The 14,719-nt window shown below is 53.1% G+C and overlaps 3 protein-coding genes across 3 annotated transcripts; 2 read left to right on the top strand and 1 right to left on the bottom strand.

The window, feature by feature from the left end:
• Positions 1-5,860: 5,860 nt before the first annotated feature.
• On the top strand, positions 5,861-6,517 carry B0H65DRAFT_549081 (uncharacterized protein; the record flags this gene model as incomplete). Its single annotated transcript, XM_062829627.1, has 2 exons — positions 5,861-6,133; positions 6,206-6,517. The coding sequence occupies 2 exons, from the start codon at positions 5,861-5,863 to the stop codon at positions 6,515-6,517; spliced, it is 585 nt and encodes a 194-aa protein (XP_062681980.1).
• B0H65DRAFT_203978 (uncharacterized protein) lies at positions 6,358-7,331 on the top strand. The gene has a single exon (XM_062821838.1). The coding sequence runs from the start codon at positions 6,616-6,618 to the stop codon at positions 7,141-7,143; it is 528 nt and encodes a 175-aa protein (XP_062681981.1). The 5' UTR covers positions 6,358-6,615; the 3' UTR covers positions 7,144-7,331.
• Positions 7,332-9,695: 2,364 nt separating this feature from the next.
• Positions 9,696-14,714, bottom strand: B0H65DRAFT_203998 (uncharacterized protein). Its single transcript, XM_062821839.1, has 2 exons — positions 13,991-14,714; positions 9,696-13,919 (listed from the first exon to the last, which is right to left on the bottom strand). Exons 1-2 carry the CDS (start codon positions 14,259-14,261, stop codon positions 9,778-9,780), a joined length of 4,413 nt encoding a protein of 1,470 aa, XP_062681982.1. The 5' UTR covers positions 14,262-14,714; the 3' UTR covers positions 9,696-9,777.
• Between the last annotated feature and the right edge of the window lie 5 nt (positions 14,715-14,719).

A 14,719-nucleotide genomic window follows, 5' to 3' on the forward strand; every position in this document is an offset into this window, starting at 1 on the left:
TGGACGAACCGGACAAGCCCAATATGTAGGTGTTAGCCTGAACCTGTTTTTTTTTGGTTTGGGGATTGGGGAAGATATCAAATCGAACGCGAGGTCCGGGCGTTTCGTCCGAACCGAGTCGAGTCGGTTTCCCCAGATTTTATCCACTCCCGTCCCTCCCGCCGCTCGCCGCCACCGGGGATACTTGGGTACATGTAGGAACGGAGAAGCAAGGGGTGGTGCATTGAGTTTTTGGACTGATGTCGGTCGTCGAGATCGCTCAGTCGCTTTGACGCTACGACTGTACGTACAACAGCAGCATCGGCCATCGGGTATCGCTTCCATGTCGTCTCGTCAGTCGTCACCTCATGTCAGTGTCAAGCGACCGACTCGCCCAACAAATGGAACAGCCAATTGCCAATCGGAAAACCTTGGCTTCCACTTCCCGTCCCTCGCGCGTAGCAAAAAAGAACAAAAAAAGAGTAGCGGTGAAGTGGGCAGTGCTAAAACAACGGCCCTCTTAGAAATATACATTCAAGCCTTTCCAGACTGGGAATGGATGGGATGAGGCGGATTTACTATGTACACTCGCACACAGTGCTTCTGTGACATTAGGTGTGTTACTGTCAACTGCACCAAAGCGACGAAATGCCCACTTCCAGATTGTAACATATCCCCCAAAGCTGGGGCCATCTCCACACAATCTGTACAGCGAGATTTGATATTACGGTTATTTGAGAATCCGATGGTGAAAGAATGGATGGCCCAAGCTTTGAATCTTGTGTGAAGAGCGTTGAACCTTGTAAGATGTGATGAACTGAAATGGCTGCCGAGCCAGAACAACGGCGGCCAACCTCCAAGGATGCGCTAGGATCTCACAGTGTGGGGATTTGTGAGGGAACTTGGTTGTTGAGAAGTGATGGTGTTGTGGACGGAATGGTGGGGGGTGCATTTTGGGACCTGGACAACCTGGAGATGGTGAGGACACAAGCCGCAGCAGCCTCTGCTGCACAACTGCAACTCTTTGCGACGGAGGACATGACTCGAGAGTCTCATAACCTGAGACGCAAAGTTCTCCCTTTGATGTTCTCACTGACAGCACACCCTCTTCGTTTTCGTTTTAAGGTGTGCTCTTTAAAATGCCTTGAGTGCCTTGTATGCCGTGAGGATGCATCGCCCTTCAGATAGATGCAAGTGTACCTATAAAGTAAGTACACTCCATCTTGAACATGCGGCGTAGAATAGTGTACAGTCTTTACCCCTGCAGTTGCAACCCCCCCTTGTGCTAAAACCCTACTTATTGCCAAAGAAGTTGGCTGCCAGATTTACAGGCCCATACTGGGACTGCTAACTGTTAATTGCAACAGTAACGGCCGGATTCTTGCATCAACAAGGGTCAAGTTTTGGTGGGAGTGAACACTTATACCCCTGTACCGGGGCTCAGCGACCCACTTTTCCGGTCCGTCGGCGGCCTTCCAGTGGCCTGACCGCCTGTTCTGGTCTGTGCGCTGGATCCCTCTTTTGCAAACACCCTATTTATTGCAAGAAAAATCGTTGCCGGAATTGAATTGCATTAACAGGGGTAAAGACTGTATTGATCTTGTGATGTGCATCGGCCTGGAAGTGGTAATTGCTCAAATCGAACGAACCGGGCGTCGTCGTTACTGTCGTGTATGCAAGCACTTTAGCAAAGGTGGGTTTGAATAAGGTAGGTGGTAAGGGAAGGTGAGATCGCTTCGCTCCAATATCCCGGCCCGTCGTTGTTCGAATTTTTGGTCCTCATTTCTCATTTCCTGCTTCTCGACGACGGCGATAAGATAAACGTGGACGTGGACGTGAATTGGGATGCACCGAAATGACCTTCATCGACACAAGAGTCGGTCCCCCACTCGGGTTTCAAGGGGAGCAAAGGGGTGCATCGGCACGTACAATACCAGGCTAGAGAGGTACCAGCATGTCTGACCCTGCCCCTCCCCCTCCCCCCCCTCCCGTCTCGAGAAAAAGGTACCGTCACCGAGATGAGGGAACGGAGCCGAGTGATAGCGTGTGATGGCACTTTCAGCGAAATGGCCTGTGACTTCTAGATCTCGCTGATATGTCCCGGATCTTCGCTTCTCATCTACAGTTGGGCATTTGTTGAGGTTTTGGCACGCAGTTAGTCGGTGTAATAGCTGACGATCTCCATCCATCCTTCCTCTGGATCATAACAGCTGGAAACCAGTCCTGCAAATCCCATTTTCCATGAAGGTCCTATACGTAGTGTAGCTCGGGGTATTTGACGGATTGTCGAGTCCCTGTCCATCGCTTCATGACGACCGAAGGATGAGCGACGCAAATCAACGATAGAATCTACACTAGATTGTCGTCAGAGAGGAAAAAGGGACGACAGGGATGATGGGGTTTGCCCCTTTCGTCACCCGTCAACCCCTGCCCTACAAGTAGCCCCAAACGTCATGATGGGACGGTCGGGAGGGGAAAGGGATTATGCACTGGTTGATATCAACATGAATAAATCCCATTCCGACAATTGTTCGCCATGATTCAAGCGGCGAATCAACCGTCGGTTTGGGGCTTGGGGATGACCTCTTTTTGTCGTCAGCGTAGTCTAAGTCCCGTCGTCGCTGGTTGGCATCTCTGCAGTCGTTCGGTAACCCCTTGGACCCCTGTGGGGGACCCTGTTATCGCGAGTTTCCGAAGTCTGCTTTGCCATCGTTCATCCGTTCAAACACAGGTACTGTGGTACAGATTAGATGTTCAGAGATCGGTCAATGGCCTCTGGTTGCATTTCTTCCCCGTCCTGCCCCGTATAGCTTTCTGCGGCACGGAACACAGAGGCACAAGTTCAGCCGGGGCGCCTGCCGTTGTGATTCCAAGGTCTCGAGCACGCCGCAATTGTGAAGATGCAGTCAGAGTGCAGGTCGCCGATGAGGACGATACAACACAGTATAACGGCAGATACAGAACCTAACCAGAAGAATGTGCCTATAAAAGCTACGGTATACTGCGTATGCAGGTGAGACTTGAGAGGGCACGGTGTCTGTCACTGAATTTCTGGAAGCGAAGCTTGGAGTCTCGTTGGGACGGATGGTTCAGACACCAGCGTCATCTTCGCCAATCAGTGGCAAGCTGTGGTCCCAGACTCCCCTGTCTCCCCCGGAGTCCCAGACAGAGTCTCGGTTGCTGTCTCTTCTGTCTCTGCACCTCAACAGCAGGTTCGCTGATGACGATGGAAGGGCCCGGACGGGGAGGTTCAACCATCTGAGCCGTCATATAGTGTAGTGGTAGTTGTCCCCAACTGCGACACAGTATCTCGTCAACGGGATCAGCGGGATCACAACCTTTTGGGGTGTCACCATCGCAGCGCTCCCAAGTCTAGACGCGCCTGCCATTATGTTCCTAGCCGTCTCGTCCGTGGAGTGTGCGATACGAGGGTGTCAGTGAGGTACGTACTCTAATACTCCCAACGCAAGAAGCTTACAGCGATTTAAGCTTGACAAGACGGGCTGAGCCGGCCCCAATTCAGGGGAAAGACCAACAAGACTGGACGTTAAACCAAACCAACACATTTGATCACTTGTGTTGTCCGAGACATTGTAGAGTCGCAACGATAAACGGCCCAGTTCGCAAGGTGTTCCGTGACACGTCTGGCGATGGATTACAGACAGGAAGACGTCTGTCGGAACTGCCAGACTTTCCGTGGGCCTTGGGAGTTTGCGTGGGTGGCATCCAATCCAAACCAATCTGAGCTGTCACAGCCAGTCAAAGCGCGCTGACGGGGTGACCTCGCCACAAGGCTGGAGCGGCCTAATCTGCCAATGGTCGATCGCGCAGGCCACATTGCCCAATGCCCTCGTCCTCAATTATGCATCCACGCATCCTCAACCGCGGCCTGGAACACGCTGTCGAAGCGGCACTGTGTAATAATGATACGGAAAGGCACCGGAAACGAGAGGCCAAAGCCAATGATCTCTGGAGGGGTGTCAGGTCTATACGCTTCTGGTCGTTTTCGGGAGGCCCATGGTATGCAGACAGCCGCCCATGATGCTCTCACCAGATCGATTTGCCATAGCAAACCGTTTCCATCATGGCGTAGGAATCTGGCATCCATTCTTTGGCTAGCTGTAGAGCGTCTGGAAACAGAGAAGACAGTCAGCGGTGGTACACAGTGTGATCATTTAGACACATCAACGGAGTACTTGGCCTCGAACGGAATCGATCGGCTACGTCTCCCCTGCCAATGGAGCCAGGACAGAGACGCCTAATGGAAGCCCTCAGGCAATCGTCGATGACCCGACCTAGCGGCTCCTACGGCTCCAGCTGGAACAACACGGGGCTCCTCGGGCCCGCAACCTCGAAGCGAACTGAAAGGGGAGAGGAGACGAAAGTAACCGATTTCCCCATTCCAGCCCAGTACCGCTTTTTCTCACTCGATACGGTTTCACTCAAACCAATCCTATTACTGGATCGTTCCCAGGAAACCCTGCGACCCGCATCAACTCACCAGAAGATTGGTCGAAGCCAGATATAACCGGCGCTATACCTAGTTGAGCTCGGTTGAGTGAAACCGTATCGAGTGAGAAAAAGCGGTAGGTTGATCGGGCCACGTTGTGAGGAGAGGATGGAGGAACTGCAAGTGTTGACTGTCAAGTCGGCACCGTGACTGGAAGATCTTTCGGGTGTTGCGGATGGGAAGAAAAGCGAGGTGCAGCACACCTAGGACGTGGTCACCTTAGCACTAACCACGAGGGTCAGTCTCGGGCTGCCCTGCCCTGCCAGGCCTTTGAACTCGTAGCAGGCAGGGCAGGCTGCTGTGTCGCAGTGGGTGTTCAAGTTGAGGACAGGATCGTTTGCGGCACTGGGTGTGGTCGCTCAGATGGGGGTGAGATGTGAACCCTGGGAGTTCTTGGCGCGCACAAGGCAGCGCCATCCAAAATTGCACACACCAGCAGGACAGTGGGCCATTCCGAAAGCGGACTGGGCTCAACATCGCGCCCAATGGAACACAACAAAGACCCGCTTTTCCGCATGCTGGTGTCTCGCCACCCAGTTCTGCGAGCGGAGATGGAACAGGGTCACAAGAGGGGTGGCCTGTGCGGTTTTCATCAGCCATTTCGACCATTTGTGCCATTCAGCTGATTTCAGCAGGCATTCAGGGCATTCACGCCATTCCCATTCGTCGACCCGGCGCGAGGAGGCCAATTGCCTGTCGTCCAGACTTGTTCCATCCAATGCCCGAGACCCCAGTGCGCTAGTAGCGCCCCAGTCCGGCAATGGGGGGGCACCCCGTCATCCCATTGGCGACCCCGTTGAGAAACCCCATCCGTCCGGCCAGTCACAGCTGGCAGCGGCAGCCAGAGTGGGCCGGTTACGGTGGGACGAAGTGGGCGAATTGGACGGTTTGGGGGCTCTGGGGGACCCACTCGCACAGCGCTGTCCAACGCTGCTCTTCTTCCACTTCGTCCCTCCTCCCTTCGCCTCTTCCCTACTTCTTCACCCGCCTCGTCCCCGTCAAACCACCTCCAACCCTCACCCTCGATCTTCTGCCACATTTGCAAGCGACTACACCTCACGACCACACAAAACGACTTCTTCAACCCTTCCTCGACTTTGCCGACTATTTTCGAACACTCCCTCGACCGTCTTTGATTGCTCCACTGCAACGGCCTTGGTTTCGGTTCCATTGTTGTTGTCTCACAATACCTGGGTTTAATACCGCACAACTCCCGGCTTGGCCAAATAAAACCACACACACACAACCCACAACCACAACCATAACGGTTATTTCACTCGACAACCACCCACTCTCCGATTCCGCATCTGGATTTGGCTCCGCCTGGACCGATTTTGCTCGTCTTCAATATCGCACTCCTCGCCCATCATAATGTCTTCGTACTATCACTCCTACGCCCACCAGCAGCCTACAGCCGCCGCTGCTCCTGCAGTATCCCACGCTCACCATGGTGGGCGTAACAGGAGAGCTCCCAGGCTGTCTGTTTCCCAGAACACGCATAAGCAGTTCCGTGGTGTCCGCAGTATGAAGGACTTGTCCGAGTCTGTGTCCGTGGTCTCGTACCGCACAAAGTACGAGGCTGGCCGCTCCTTTGATCTCGAGGACGACATGGAGTTTTGCCCCGGCCTTTTGACCGATGATGATGTGAGTAATGACCTAGATAGATGCCTGCTATCCTCTCCAAGACGCCGGCACTAACCCGCCTGATTCCTTAAGTTGGTCTCCATCCACAGCGCTTCCTCTGAGCGCTCCTCCTTGGCAAGCAATTCGCCCCAAAGCTCTCCTACGCAGCAGCCCACCACTATTGCCCCAGGCTTCTCGCTCAACTCACCCTATCTTCCTCCGGTCTACCAAAGTCAACAGGCGACCCTTAAGCTTCACCAGCCCTCTGCCACCCGCGGCCGTAATGCCATTCCCATCATCAACCCTGCTACTGGCATCACCATGACCAGCCCACCCCCCTCGGTATCGCCCGCTCGGATGCAGCAGCAGCAGCAGTCCCTTATGGGCGCTCGGCCACGGTGGTAGGCGACTGATGTCTCGCTTCTGTGACGCAGACGAGACTAGGCCGACCTAGACCGTCGTCGCCGTTGCAATATGGACTGTACAAGTACTGCCCCTTTCGCATGCTCACTGCAGATGCTCATTTTGGCGGGTACCACCGACGTTTTTCAACTTTTAAGCAGGCAGGCATTACGATGATCTTCTCATTTTCCCGGCAGGCAGGGGGCGACAACCCAATCTTCAACTGGATCTTCGACCTTTTCGGCAACCTTTTTTCCGATACCCAACCTGTACAAACATCCTTTAATCGACATAAGCTCCTTTCCCTTCTTGAAGCGAAAGTTCTTGACATTTTCGGACGGCGCAAAAAACGAAGATCTATCGGTACCTCTTGTTTTTTTTCGAATACCCAAAAAAGCGCGGTGGTGTCTACGGTTTCGAAAGATGGGGCTGCTTTGATTTTTTTTACGAAACGGGCGTTACCAAGGTGGTTTTGCATCCTCCGAACTACTAATCACTTCACACACAACTATTTGCATCGGTGTCTCACGACGGAGTTCTCGGCTTTTTCCTCGCCTCGGCGATATTTCTTATTTTCTCGTTTTTTCGATACCATACACGGGGTTGTGGTGTTTCGTCATCGTCACTAAGAAGCGGCGACTTCAGTCACATGATAAAAGTCATAACGGTTCACGGGTCCACGATTCCTCAAAGAAAAAGAGATCGACATATAGAGCGACTTTCGATGGGTTTTTAGCAGGTAGCGCTATGTGGGCGGGAGGTTTTTGCAACCTTGGGTGTTCTCGAATTTCTTGGGGCTACATGGGCAAATCTTTTTTGGGAGCAGGCGGGCAGGGAGGCAGGCAAAGACCTCCTTTGTCGTTTTGGTGTCGCGCGGAATCTCAACTTGCAAGCTGGAATTTCCGGGGTGTACGGGAATGAGGAGTTGGTTCTGAAAGTATTTTCGGGGATTTTCTACTGTGTTTTTTTTTTTTCTTGGATTCCGGATTTTCTTTCCGTCTGTATCATGAAGGGATGGTAGGCGCTGTGCTACGGCTTAGCCCCGCCTTTGCTTTTCTTTCTTGTTGATTTTGGGATTTATTTCTTCCAACGGGGAAACTTTGCATCTCTCGGATCTGGCTCGGTGTGTGGAAAGATATCAGCGTGTCTCTTTTTTCTCTCGTCTCTACTATTTCTGGGGAAGGCTGGCTCGGTTTTTTTTCGGCACAAAGCATCATCATTTCGGGGGTATCCTCTTTTTTGGGAGCGGGCGTCGCTTAAACTTTGCTGGTGTGTGTCTTCCATATCCATCTTATGAGGAGTTACACTGTAAAGGGTTGTGTGTTTCTGTCTGCTACTTGCTGGGATGTGGGCGATTAGCTCCGAAATGGCTGCTTTGTCCCGGTCGAGTCATCATTTTCCGTGTCTCTTATTATCGACCGTTCGAACCAAAAAGCTTGTGTGAATATTTGGGATCTTTTCCCCTGAACAAAATTTTCAAGCAATACGACGGGCGATCGAAATAAAAACAACCGCCTTCTTCACTCATATCTTGTTCTCTCCGCTGCATTTGTGACTTGCTTCGTTGAGTGCCGTGTATGTGTGTTTGACTTGGAGTAAGGTGACAAGTCGTACGATGACATGCCGTGATACAGCATCTATCCCATCCCTATGTTGTGTGATTCTTGGTCTGGTGTAATTAGAGGCGTCTACACTTCTTGTTTGTGTGTCACGGCAGTCATTTGTAGTAAGTCACCGACTGCTACCCTCGTCGTGACTGGTTCACTCGCTACTGAGGGGGCGGCAAACACCCAAGTCGTGATTCTACCGAGTCTGGATTGGATGACCGAAATTGAATCAAGCTGTCTCCGTTTTCTCCGCTCACGAGGTTCACTACAATAAGGACGACGACGACGACGACAATGAAGACAGCCACAACGAAGACAGCCACAACCCATTTTGACACGACCCTGGATAACTTCAGCACTTTTGTGTGTGTCTCCGGTTTACTTTCCACCTACCTACCTACGTAGATACTGACTGACTCACCGACCGAGTGACTGACTGACTGGACTGACCGAATGAATAAGGTAACCGACCAAAATGAAATCATGACCGAATAACTGACGACCTCAACCTCGTCATCATCAAGTAAACCCGACTCGAGAAAATCACACAAAACAAAGCAGAGCAAGGCGTTCAGTTCTTCAGACTTGGTCTTCCCATCACAGGCAGGGTCCTAGTACTTCTTTTAGTGTGTGTATATGTGTATTGGGTGCCATTTTTTATGCTTTTAGAAGACGGACGGACGCTTCAAGCGGAAATTACTTAGAAAAAGATGGTGATGCTGAATAAACAAGACGAGACGAAACGAGTGAAGGGCGACCGAGTAGTTCAACTGCTCGCTCTTTCCCACTCACTCTTCATCGCTCCTTCTTGTATTCCCTCCGACCGCCAGCCAGTGTGGGGAAGGGATTACCTGATGGTCTCAGTCGCGAGTTCCCCATTTCGTTGTTGTGGCGATTGTCGTACACATGTAGAGTAAAGTAGGTGCTGAGTGAAGTGATTTGAAGTCCTAGGCGGCGGAGATTCGTTTCTGTTCTATCCGCTTGGACACTGTGAGTGTGAATGTACTGCCTGCCTTTTGACTTGATCGATTGTGTTTCATACTCAGCTACCGAGAGTTGGTGAGGGTTTGGTTGGATTGCACGTTCGGTTGCGGATTAAGGTTGAACGGAGCTTGATGTCTATATGTCGTGGAATTAAGAGAGGGTTGGTTGATACACCACTTCATTTACGCTGGCTGGACGGACATCCATCGTCAATTCTACGAGACGACTGTGTCGTCAACATCACCGAGACTCGCTCGATACGTGAGAGATGGCTGGCCAACAACTGTCGAATTGTTACAAGACTCGTACTGCAAGTATATCATACAATCGAAGCAAAGAAGAGAGATAATCAGCAACCAACAAAAAAAAGCAATCAGGATACTAGCTTAACAATAATGCTATTGACTTTTGATCCTTCCCTCCTTCCTAGAACAAGAACATCAACTCACCAAAGGAACTCCCCTCCCCCGTTCGTTCATAAACCCAAGACTCGAATAGCATATAGTTAAAAACCGACATCTCTCGTCATGTCTCGCTCCATCCAGTCCTCAACCACCTCACACAATCTTCCTTTCGTTTACAACAACACGCTTACTGGGTATCAAAATCCCCAATTGCCTAGGTAAATTTCTCCCTATTAACCCCCCTCTCACATCTCATAAACCCCTTTCCTTACGAACCCCTCGGCCTACCCCTTCCTCTCCCCCTCCCCCTAATCCCACCTCTTCCCCTAGAAACAACACCCACACCACCTCCTCGCCCCCTGCTCGCAAAGCTCTGGCGAACACTCTCCTTCCTAGCCGGAATGTCCTCGTCATCTGAGTCTGAGTCCGAGCTCGGCTCGTCTTCGGAGCCCGTACCACTTGCCACGCTTCCGCTCCGCTCCGATCGCGACCGAGAAGGCGAACGGGATCCGGAGTAACTGCCACCACCGTAATCGGACTCTTCGTCATCGGTGTCCATGAGCCTGACGACGGTAGGGCCTGCGGGCTTCGGTGGGGGAGGTGGTGGTGAGGGCGATCGGACGGGTGAAGGTGATGGAGAGGGAGAGATGCGGGTGACGGATGGAGCGGCTGCGGTGGAGGGCGCACGACTTGGGGGTTCGGGCGAGGCGCTGGCGCTCGGGCTGCGTTCTGGGGACTTGCTGAGCGAGGAGGCCTCGTCGCGCGGAGGACTGATGCGAACTGATGTCTGGGACGCGGAGCGTCGAGCTGGTTCTGGAGACTTCTCCTTCTCCTTCTCCTTCTCCTTCTCCTGCTCAGGCTCCGGCTCCTCCGGTTCAGACTCGGAGTGGTGAGATTCCTCGTCGGCAGGCTGGACAGTTTGGCGGGTTGCTGACGTGGTCCTGGTCCTGGTCGTCCTAGGCGATTCACGCACAGGAAGGGAAGTTTCCTTCCCAGCACCCCGCGTCGCCCGTCCAGAAACCGCAGGAGAGGCACTCTTCTCGATCGAGTCAACTGGCTTGGCGATGACCTTTGCGGGCGTTCCCCCGGTGCTCTTGCGCTCACCAATCTTGAACTTCTTGCCCTTAAGCTTCATACGCTCAGCCAACGACAGCATGGGTGCCCTGGTAGTGACCTCAACCGCGACCTTCTTAACGCCATTTTTCGGTGGACGGCCTCTCCTCTTAGGAGCTTGGGAAGCGTTGGCATTGCGCTCGACGACCTCACCGTTCTCGTCAAATCCATCAAGCTCTTGGGCGAGTTGGGCATCGATATCCTCATCATCATTGTCTTCACCGGCGTTGTGGTCACTATCCTCAGGTTCCCTTGCTGCCATCGATGCGCGTGGGGGACGCCCACGTCTGCGAGTGGTTTCTGGTGCGTCGTGCGACTCCTCGTCCTCGGTGTGGTGGGCTTCAGACCTCCGTGGCCGACCGGGAGGACGTCCTCGCTTCTTGTGCGGCCCACGTAGCTTTGACGGCCCACGTAGCTTTGACGGCCCAGTTGGAGCAGCAGCGGCACGAGTCGATCTGGGTTCCTGAGAGGCTTCATTGCTACGGTTACCGCCGGAGCCGGTAATGGCGAGAACGGCAGCAGAAGCAAGATCCAAGGGATCCTTGGGACCAGTCGGTCCTTCGATACTCTGTACAACGCTAGGCGGTGCTGCAGCCGCCCGGTATTCAGGTCTCTGCGAGCGAGGGATGAGAATGTCGTTGAATTCTTCTTCGTTATCCTCATCGACCCTGTAAGATATTTTGGGCCTTGCATGTCGAAGGGAAGGTATGTTGGGCGAGTACCAGCGGGCTTGACGAGACTCCTCACCTGCCTCATCCGCAGGCGGGGCGTTTTCAGGCTGCGAAGCGCCAGCCTGGGCAGATCCAGCTCTAATATCACCGGCAACATCCGTCATCGTCTGATCAAAGAGCGCCGGGTCCATGTTCTCGAGAGCATCATCTTGACCGTCCCGCGTAGGTGGGGGCTGGGAAGAAGTCTTGTCAAGCTTGGGCTTCTTCCGGTGGTGAGACCTCGGTGCAGCAAAATCAGGATCATCATCTTCGGCGTGGCGAGCCCTACGCTTAGCCAACCGAAGCTGCTTCTTCAAATACTCAGACATCAATTCCGGTTCTTCGTCAACAACATAATCTTCGGCCGTAGGCCTCTGATAAGGGTCGAACAGAATCTTGTCCGGACTATCATCATCCTGCTGGTAGTAACCCATACCAAGCATACGCTCCTGGCCGAACATGGACGGATCAGGGTAAGCGGACTGATCCTGATCCTCCGGAGCGATAGACATATCTGCAACCTCGGCGAGACCTGCTGGTTGGGCGGCGCTGGGCTGGTCGGCAGATGTGCCGCTCATTTCGACGTCCGGCCTCTCCTGGCCCTCACCCAAGCCGTCGGCAATGGATTGCTGCAAAGCATCATCCATGTTTTCAGCTCCTGCTGCCTGCTCGCCGTTCGGTAGGGCAGGAACCTGGATGTGTACGTCTGCGTTCTTGGCCTTCTCGGCTTCAGCCTGTTGCTGTAGCTTTTGCAATCTCTTGCTTTGAACGTTGCGGCCATCGTCGCCAGAGGTCTTGAGCCAATTGAGATTATGTACCTTGAAATCGACAAGTGTTTCCACACTCCGATCGTCAGCGATAGGGCGAGTATCGTGTCCAAGCAGCGTATTCTTTGGCTGATATGGGACATTTCCGTTCTTGAGCCTACGGCAAGCACCGCAGTTGCAGATCTTCAGGCACCTAGGGCACTCCCATCTCTCATTTTGCAGGACTTCCTGGGGCATGAGATCGAACGCTCGGTAGAGGACACCGTAGCAATAGGCTTCTGAACAGCCTGGATTCGAACAGAATGCGAGCTTGTAGGTGTAGTCTTTGTGCTGGCACACATGGCAACGGTAGACATCGCCCTTCTTCTTTTTGCGACGTGGTTTCTTCTTAGGCTTCCCATTTTCGTCGACCTCTGGCTCTGAGTTTTCGGGCTCCGAAGGTTTATCGAGTTTGCTGATATCTTTCCATGGCCGTCTCCGAAGCTGCTCCTGGCAAATCTGCGCCACAGACTTCTTGCCCGTCTTCTTTCTCGCCAACTCCAATGGTAAGGGAGACGTGTCGTAGTCGACATAGCCATCGTTCTTGATGATCAGAGCTCGCCACTCTTCATAACGATCCACCAGGTCAGACCACTTCCACTGCTCGGCCCAAGTGAGATTGGAAACACAGAGGCACGAACGTCCCATGGCGTAGCACTCCATGCAGATATCGTAGGTATCTTCGTCTCCAGTAACCAGGGTGCGAACGCAGTGCTTGCAGGTGAGGAAGCGATTGAAGATGTTGGCTCTGCAGTACGAGCAGGTAACGCAGGAATCAAACTCAACGTACTCAATCTCCTTCTCCTTTGTGGCAAACATCTCGTCCACCATGATCTCAGTGAATAAGCGGAAGAGGGCCTTGAAGTCTTTGGCGATTTGTGTCATGCGGAAAGAGTTCTTCATCAAATCCTGACCAAAGCCGAGCAGCCCGATGTCGGCATTCTGCTCCATCTCTATCATTTGGTTGTAATACTTCTGCAGTGTGAAGTAGATGATCGCCTTGTTCTTGTACTGTTCGTCACGGCAGACAAGTCTTGCCTTAGGAAGGGCTTCATGCAATGCCATCTCCAGAGTTTCGGCCGTGGTCCTGTTCCACGCAACCTTGATGGTGCGAGTGCCGCGATTCCAGACCTGATGTGGAGCCAGAGGAGGAACCAGAACGAAGTCGCCCACTTTCTGTTCCACAATGTAGACGGGGAAGTTCGCCTTCTTCCAAGCGTTGATCTGAGCAAAATGCTTCTCGATCTCGATGTCGTGCCCCAGGATAGAGAGGAAGTATTCTCTGACGACCTCGCGGTCCTTGGTCTCGGTCATGAACCAGATTGAGCTGCCCGGCTTCTCCCCGTTCTCATCGCCGGATGCATCCACCATGATGTTCTGACCCAAGCTGGCGCACATTTCGCGATGGGCGGGAGTGTATGTGCCTTCATGACCGACGTAGCACATCAAGTTCTGGGCGCGCATCTCTTCGGGAAGACTGCTCATCAGGTCACCGGCTGGGGCGCACGACTTTTCCTCCACGTAGTCATAGTCATCGAAGCGCCTCGAAGCCTTTCTATCGAGGTTGTCGTTCATGTAAAAGAGGTTCGTCGGAATGACCTTCTGGAGGCGCTCGTGCCACTCGGGCGGGCAGTCGATATCCTTGAGGTAGAGGCGTTGGCGGCGCTCATCGCGGAAGTTGTTTGGAGTCCACTGGTTCGTCAACTGCTTCATCGATCGGAGGTAATGACCCATGGTCATTGGAATGTCGGTTTGGGCAACGATGTCGCGAACATTTTCCTCTGCAAAGAGTGAAGGTGGTTAGACTACAGCAAAGGTGACACAAGAATGACAAGACAAGCTTGACACTCACGTTTCTTGTTATAGGTATCCTCGAGCCATTCTGCGCTGAACAGCGTCTTGGGTAGTCGATCGTTCCATTTCTCGATGACCAGCGGTTTGCCACCACGGATGACATGGAGGTAGACGAGTCTCTCGAACTCTTGAGGGCCGATGTTGCGGATCTGAGCTGCCGAGACACGCAGGACCCAATGGAAATTTGGCGTCTTTTCGACCAGGGCATCAAGATCGAGATCCGGCGGAATCGGGTCGAATTTGGCCTGGGGATGGGATGCGGCCGGCATCTTGGTGATGGTGTTGGTGTGTGTCGGTTGTTGTGATGCGACGATGTTGCTATTCTCTAGTGGGTTCGGAAGAGGTTCGTGCGAGGGACGTGATGGTTACGCGATAGAGGTGTTGTTGGAGAGGCGCGCAAGAGCATTCAAGCTACATGATGCTCAATTCGACATTCGGGAGTGCAAGCTGAGATGCCTGCGTCGGCTGTTGGTGATGAAGACAGCGGAAGGAAGGGGCGTGCACTGTCGTGAGAAATGCGCGGTCGCCTTCAATGTGGTGTTGCTGCAGTGCCCCTGGTGATATGAAATCGCCCCGTGCCGAAGTGGGAGACGGTTCACTGTCCGACGCGGCAAAAGTCGACAAGGCCAATTGGTAATAAGTGGAATCCCTGCAGGGGCCTCTCAGCTTTATCTTATCCTTAGGCCAATCACGGCGGAGAGTGGACCTGTGGCTGATGCTGTCACCG

Source organism: Neurospora tetraspora, assembly GCF_033439725.1.
Source record: "Neurospora tetraspora strain CBS 560.94 chromosome Unknown B0H65scaffold_4, whole genome shotgun sequence".
Classification (NCBI taxonomy): Eukaryota; Fungi; Ascomycota; class Sordariomycetes; order Sordariales; family Sordariaceae; genus Neurospora; species Neurospora tetraspora.